Here is an 8,000-nt window from a genome sequence, read left to right on the forward strand (position 1 = left end):
CCAGATACCGAAATCCAAGGGTGTTCAAGTTACTTACATAAAATGGCAGAGTATTTGCATATGCACATCCTCCCATGTACTTGAATCATCTCTAGCTTGCTTACAATACCTAATACAGTGGAAATGCTATGTATATAGTTATTTCGTATTGTTTTTAACTTATACTACTTTTATGTACTGTTTTTTATTTTTCAAATATTTTCAATCCACAGTTGGTTGAATCCACAGAACGGAACCCGCGGGTACAGAGAACCAACTGTATGTGGTTGATTATATCCTAGAACATAGTGAATTTCGTTAAATTAAGTTCCAGCTAGTTTAGACAGCCTGTTTTTGTAATATGTAGCATTTGCTGATAACTGAAATAAGAGGGCCTATTCTACACATACTGTCTTTTATAGGTAGCATCAAAATTACAGCTCACTGGGGACAGTTGGCAGCTTCTGCTTTGTGGAAGGTTATCTATCCCATGAGAGCTTTATGAGCCATTTCTGCTATAGGCAGAGTAACTTAACATTCTGTAAGTCACACTTGGCTCTGGGTCCCTGCAGGCCTAACTTCCAGACATATTTCAGACCTTTGGTATCTAATGTGTCATCCACTAGCCACAAGTGGCTTTTGAGCACTTAAAATGTGGCTAGTTCAAATTTAGATGTGCCGTAATTATAAAATACATACCATTTCCAGACTTAGAAAGGAAAAAGGCAAAATAACTCAATTTTTTAATATTGATTTCATCTTGAAATTATAATATTTTAGATATATTAGGTTAGCTGGAATATATAATTGAAATTTCACCTTTTTTTTTTTTTTTTTTTTACTATTTTCAATGGGGCTATTAGAAAATTTGAAATTACGTATGTATTGTATTTCTGTTAGGCAACGCTGATCTTGAACATGAAACAATCCCAGTGAATGTGTTTTAGTGTTTAGTAATGATATTTTAATGTCAATTAGTCATTTATGTCCAAACATTTGTTCTTCTTCTTAAGCACAAATTCAGGCACCTTGATTTTGTTTAAGGCCTTGCAAATAATAATTTCATAGGTCCTCATTTTATGTGCTAACTTTTATGAGATTCGTAGTATCATTGTATGTTGTTTTTTCCATAAATAAGAAAAGGTTTACTGCAGTGGACTTTTGAGAGCTAGTTGAATTTTCTAATGCAAACAAGCCATCTAGACGTATACCTTTAGTTATTTATATACTATCTCTGTATATTGTTGACACTTAATTCTTAGAAAAGTATTTAATGTGCAGTTTTTCTTGTCATTGTTGTTTTGATTTTCCTATGGAGACTGCTAGAGAGATTACTGAATGAAAAAGAGCTTTACAGAATCTTTCCCTTTTTGCTTCTGTTTCTTCCCCAGAGCATTATTCCATAATGAGAGCTTCTGTGATTCTTTCTTTTGTTTTTTTGAATAGGAAATTGGCAATGGAGAACTGCTCTGTTTCTTTCATGGTTGCTTTATTGCCCTTGTCTCTTAAAGTATAGGGTTCATAGCTTTGGTTCTAAAATGCTTGTTTTTGCGGTTACTTTCCATGGAAATACTAGACTAGGTTAATAAAAAGACCAATTTAGAGGTTCCTGGTTAGTAGTTTAATTATCCCATTGATTCTAGAGTATGGCTGAATAAAGCTCCCATTTTTCTAAAATCATTTACAGAAGGTCATTTTCTAATCCAGTTCTCTTTTCAGGCACTACAGACACCACCTCCAACAACACGGCAACCGTGATTTCCACAGCACCTCCGGCTTCCTCAGCAGTCACATCCCCCTCTCTGAGTCCCTCCCCTTCCGCCTCAGCCTCCACCTCCGAGGCATCCAGTGCCAGTGAGACCAGCACAACACAGACCACCTCCACTCCTTTGTCCTCCCCTCTTGGGACCAGCCAGGTGATGGTGACAGCATCAAGCTTGCAAACAGCAGCAGCTGCCGCCCTCCAAGGAGCTGCACAGTTGCCAGCAAATGCCAGTCTCGCTGCCATGGCTGCTGCTGCAGGACTAAACCCAGGCCTGATGGCACCCTCGCAGTTTGCGGCTGGGTAAGGTGCTTTCTCGTGCATTCACATCTGAGAAACAACTAGGACATCATGCCTGGAATTACTCGTAGGGGAGACTTTTCACCACCATCTTAAATGAAAAAAAATCTCTTTAAAATGATAATCTCTTTGAATTGGGCTGTTCTTTGATCATGCAAGGACCTTGATTATAGTTGAGTTTAAGTTTCTTAACACCCTAGAAAGGGCAGTAGTCATACCTTTGTTTCCAGATTGTGGCCCAGACTACCAGGTCACTGATTGCCTCAGTGATGGGACCAGGAAGAAAGCCCAGAATTCCTGACTCTGTTTTCTCCATTAAGCTCTCTCAACCGTCAGCTTTCTCATTCTCTAACATAGATTAGAGATATAGTAATAAAAGTCCCAATATTATATTACTGTCAGACCTATTATAAAAATCATCTTGTAAATGTATCCTTTTTTCTGGAGTTTTTTTCTTTTGTTTTGGAAAAAAGAGAATGAAGTCATTCAAAGAAGAGTCAGAATGACTATAAAAGTTTTGGATTTTATGCTGATTATAACGTTGTTTGTACAAGTAAGCATCAAGAAAACCAGTAACCGAGAACTATTGGCCAAACCATGTAAGAGTAAGGGAAAATAACAGATATTTCCACATACTTCCCTAGCTGCATTTTTCTCTCTTTATCCCTTTTGAGTGTGCTGTCAAACTGACAGATGTATCTGCATGGTACTAAGTGACCCCTCTTTTGGACTTGCAGAGGTGCCTTACTCAGTCTCAATCCAGGGACCCTGGGCGGTGCTCTCAGCCCAGCTCTGATGAGCAACAGTACACTGGCAACTATTCAAGGTCAGTGGAACCTTTTTCCTTACTTAGCTTGTGTGGGTGTGTGTGTAATGGAGGAAGCCTACTTTGCTAGAGGTGAAAGTGATGGGGAGAGACAAATACTAACTTGTTCTTGAGGACCAAGAAAACGTGCTTGTAAGACACTTTGTAAGAAAAGTGTAGGTTTAGTTTGTGACTAAGAACAGCAAATATACTTAGTTGGGTATATCGTATGAGACCAGGACTTTTTTTGTTTTTTGTTTTTCAACATATTAAGAGGGTACAAAGGTTTTTGTTAGATGGATAGCTTTTGTAATGCTTGAGTCAGGACTGTAAGTGTGCCCATCACCTGAATAGTGTTCACTGTAGGTTTTCCCTCCCCTCTTCCTCCCTCCCCATTGCTTGATTTCTAATGACTTTTACTTCCCTCTGTGTGCCCATCAGCTAGTTCCAGTTTATTAGAGAGTACATATGGTATTTGTTTTTTTTATTCTTGAGATACTTCACTTAGGATAATGGTCCCCACTTCCATCCAAATTGCTGCAAAAGGCATTAATCCATCCTTTTTATGGCTGAGTATTATTCCGTGGTATACATATACCACGTTTTGTTAATCCATTCATGAATTGATGGGCACTTGTGTTGATTCCACACCTTTGCAATTGTGAACTGTGCTGCAGTAAACATTCTAGTACAGGTGTCTTTTTGATAAAATGACTTCTTTTCCATTGGGTTGATACCCAGTAGTGGGATTGTTAGATTGAATGGTAGGTCTACTTTTAGTTCTTTGAAAAATCTCCATACTGTTTTCCATAGAGATTATACTAATTTGCCATCCCACTAACCCTGTATAAGCATTCCTTTCTCTCTGCTTCCACACCAGCATCTATTGTTTTTGGGCTTTTTAATAAAAGCCATTTTAACAAGGCTAAGGTAATATCTCATTGTGAGCCATTTGTCTGTCTTTTGAAAAGCTTCTGTTGATGTCTTTTGCCCACTATTTAATAGGGTTGTTTATTTTTTTCTTGCTCATTTGAGTTCTTTATAGATTCTGGTAATAAGCCTTTTATCGGATGTATAGTTTGCAAATATTTTCTCCCATTCTGTAGGTTGTTTGCTCTGTTGATTATTTCCATAGCTGTGCAGAAGCTTTTTAATTTAATTAAGTCCCTTTTATTTATATTTGTTGTTGCCATAAGTGCCTTTGGGATCTTCTTCATAAATTCTTTGCCTAGGCCAATATCTAGAAGAGTTTTTCCACATTTCCTTCTAGAATTCTTATGATTTCATGTCTTACATTTAAGTCTTTTATACAACTTGAATTAATCTTTGTGAGTGGTGAGATAGGTATCCTGTTTAATTCTTCTTCCTGTGGCTATCCAATTTTCCCAGCACCATTTATTTATTGAACAGGGCTTCTTTTCCCCAGTATATACTGTCGTCTGCTTTGTCAAAGATGAGTTGGCTATATGTAGATGGTTTTACACCTGGGTTCTCTGTTCTGTTCCATTGGTCTATGTCTCTATTTTTGTGCCAATACCACGCTGTTTTGGTTACTATAGCCTTGTAGTATAGTTTGAAATCCGATAATGTGACACCTCCAGATTTGTTCTTTTTGCTTAAGATCGCTTTGGTTATTTGAGTTCTTTTCTGGTTCCAAATGAAGTATAAAATTAGTTTTTCTAGATGTGTGAAATATGACATTGGTATTTTGATGAGAATTGCACTGAATCTGTAAATCAACTTTGGATAGTATGGACATTTTAACAATGTTGATTCTACTGATCTATGAGCGTGATATGTTTTTCCATTTGTTTGTGTCGTCTGTGATTTCTTTCCTCAGTGTTCCGTAGTATTCCTTGTAGAGATCTTTCACTTCCTTGTTGTCTTTTCCTGGCTTTGGTATCAAGGTGATACTGGCTTCATAGAATGAGAGAGGATTCTCTGCATCTCGATGTTATAGAATAATTTCTGCAGTATGGATACCAGCTCTTCTTTGTAGGTCTGGTAGAATTTGGCTGTGAATCCATCTGGTGCAGGACTTTTTTTTACTGGAAGATTTTTTTATTACTGCTTCAGTTTTGCTGCTTATTATTGGTCTATTCAGGAGTTCTGTTTCCTCCTGATTGAGTCTTGGGAGGTTGTGTGTTTCCAGGAATTTGTCCATTTCCTCTACATTTTCTAGTTTATATACATAGAGATTTTCATAGTGTTTACAGATGATATTTTGTATTTCTGTGGTATCAGTTGTAATATCTCCTTTTTCATTTCTGATTGAGCTTATTCGGGTCCTTTCTCTTGTATTCCTGGCTAATCTAATGAGAGGTCTGTCAATTTTGCTTATCTAGGACTTTTATGCTGATATTTTATCGTATGTGAATAGACTTGGAGGCAGATTTTTCCCCTGATAAGTTTATCCGAGTACTCATCTAAGACCCCTCTCCAGGCAAATTTGACCAAATAAGACTTCCCAATTCCTTATCCCCACCCCTAAGAAAGCCATGTATGGGAAAGTTCTATAATGAATGAATTAACACTGGAGCACATTAGGTAGACTTCAAGGGTACTTTTAATTCTTATTAGGTTCTGCTCTTTTTATATCCCTGTCAGTGGGAGCACATATTCTCTCAGATCATAATGTCTCTTTTCCAAGCCTTCTTGGGTACCTTTCGGCCCTTTAGCATGTTATCCAGGACAATATTCATTCCACACAGTGAAGGGTTTCCCTTGTTTAGTGTCTGAGCTTTGTGTCTGAAGATGCTTGCTGTTACGCGATTCAAGGAAACAATTTGAGAGATATCGCTATATTAATCAGACAATATTTTTTTTCTTAAAATTATAATAATTTGATGGGAGGCTGAGGTAGAGGATCACTTGAAGCCAGGAGTTTGAGGTTCCAGTGCATTATGATAGCACCTGTGAATAGCCACTGCACTCCAGCATGGGCAACATAGCAAGACCTCATCTCAAAAATAAATTGAAATAAAAATAAAATAGTTGTACTTAAATGAGAGTTCTCAGGGCCAAAAGTTTTATTTTATTTGATGATGTATAATTTATTTTAGAACAAAACCTTTTTTAAAAGATGGCATTTGTCTTTTATATCAAATTTATCAATAAGACCAGTTGATTTATAAAAGCTAAATATATTTTTAATGCTTTAATTACTTTAGCTAGCTTGTCTTTTGAATAGAGGTAGTTTAAAATTGGCACTCTTCATTAAAGACAAAATTATTGGATTTATCGAATATGTTGAGGTAAATTAAATAAACTTGAGATTTCAAGATACAAACATGACTCTGATTCATTAGACAGTTCTTATTAACTCTCTCTCTTAATCTACCCTGCTCATACATTAAATTAGTTGGATTTCTTTGTCCTTTAGGCTCTTCAAAATTATAAATAAACCGTAACTTGTGTCAATACAGCACTGTGAGAAAAAAAATCAGTGAAGGGCTGCACTTTTTCCTACTGGGTTATAGGAAAACTCAATAGACCTTTGAATCTATTTGGCTCCTCCAGGCTTATGTTAACATTCTTCTCACTGCCTGTTTTTTGGATTTTTGTCTGTAGCTCTTGCTTCTGGTGGCTCTCTTCCAATAACGTCACTGGATGCAACTGGGAACCTGGTATTTGCCAATGCAGGAGGAGCCCCCAACATCGTGACTGCCCCTCTGTTCCTGAACCCTCAGAACCTCTCTCTGCTCACCAGCAACCCGGTTAGCTTGGTCTCTGCTGCCGCAGCCTCTGCAGGGAACTCTGCACCTGTAGCCAGCCTTCACGCCACCTCCACCTCAGCTGAGTCCATCCAGAACTCTCTCTTCACAGTGGCCTCTGCCAGCGGGGCTGCGTCCACCACCACCACCGCCTCCAAGGCACAGTGAGCTGGGCAGAGCTGGGCTGCCAGGAGCCTTTTTCACTCTGCAGTGTGATTGGGCTGCCAGCCAGGTTAATAAACTGAAAAATGTGATTGGCTTCCTCTCGCCATGTTGTGAGGGCAAAGGAGAGAAGGGAGAGAAGGAAAACACATACCAGAAAAAAAGAAAGGATGGAGATGGGACAACATTTGCCTAATTTTTTAATAAAACACTGTCTTTTCAGGATTGCTTCATGGATTGGAGAACTTTCTAACCAAAAATTTAAAAAAAAAGAAACAAAAAATCAAAAACAAACAAACAAAAAAATAAGAGAAAGGACTACTTATCATTTCCAGCAGTCATGATGACAAGTTAAGGTGGGTTACCAATTCCAATATAGGAAGGGGATTTCTTGTTTATCTAAATTTCTTTTTATCTTAAAAAAAATCATTTTTATGGGTCTGTTGTACAGGCCATTAAGTCATAACAAGGTGTTTATAATCGTATCAATTGTGTTGGGGGTTCCTTTCTTAACTGGTACAATTTAGGCAGGCCTGTATTACTGTATCTCTATTATTATTGTTGTTGTTATTGTTTTTTATATATATATATAGTTTGGACATGTTTATCTCTTGCTCCTGGATCCTATTTCAGTGAGCTCCCACACTGTGGGGAGGGAGGGTTTTGGGGTAAGGGGAGACTTCTGTTCTTAACTGCGGGGAATGTTCTTGCTGGTTTCCTTATCCTTGATGACTCTTACAGAGGTGCTAGAAAATTATTTTCTTTTGCCACTTATGCAAGAGGCTTGGTGCAGAAGCTGAAGGCGGTGTGTGCAAACACTCCCACTCCACACATGTCCCCTCCCCCTCCCCCCATCAGGTGGTGCCTTTGGAGCACTTTTGTGTAGGAAGGAATTCCTGCTGAACTGTAGCTCTCACTCACCCCCAAATCATTGAATGACCCTGAGGCCCAGATCCTGTGGTGCAACAGTGCTGCTTTCTGCTACTTTCAATGGGAACAGCTGTACATGTTGCAGGGCAGGATTTGGTTCCGAAGAGCAAAGACTACTGCAGACACCTGACTTGGTGGTTCTCCTGATTTCTTATCTCCTGAAAGATGCTCCTACTGTTGGTGTGTTTGTTTTTTCCATTTTGCAGAAGTTTTTCATCCAGACTTCCTTTAACTTACTTGGCAAAGAACAAACTGACTTACTGAAATTGGGGAACTTTTTCCCTTCTTTTATTTTCTAAAAGAATTCTACTAGACTATTTCCATCAATTATATATCCAAAAGAGGTGTG

General features: G+C 38.2%; 1 protein-coding gene across 4 annotated transcripts in view; it reads left to right on the top strand.

The window, feature by feature from the left end:
• The window catches only part of POU2F1 (POU class 2 homeobox 1), a 161,147-nt gene extending 154,164 nt beyond the window's left edge, over positions 1-6,983 (top strand). For 3 of the 4 annotated variants that reach the window (XM_012657774.1, XM_012657775.1, XM_012657773.1), the window contains 3 exons: positions 1,699-2,044; positions 2,779-2,867; positions 6,417-6,983. In XM_012657774.1, coding sequence (XP_012513228.1) covers positions 1,699-2,044; positions 2,779-2,867; positions 6,417-6,727 — 746 coding nt within the window. In that variant the 3' untranslated portion in view covers positions 6,728-6,983. The remainder of the gene's footprint in view (positions 1-1,698; positions 2,045-2,778; positions 2,868-6,416) is intronic. The other variant, XM_012657776.1, reaches the window with a different exon arrangement.
• Positions 6,984-8,000: the final 1,017 nt, after the last annotated feature.

Source organism: Propithecus coquereli, unplaced genomic scaffold (genome assembly GCF_000956105.1).
Source record: "Propithecus coquereli isolate 6110/MARCELLA unplaced genomic scaffold, Pcoq_1.0 Scaffold56, whole genome shotgun sequence".
Lineage (NCBI taxonomy): Eukaryota > Metazoa > Chordata > Mammalia > Primates > Indriidae > Propithecus > Propithecus coquereli.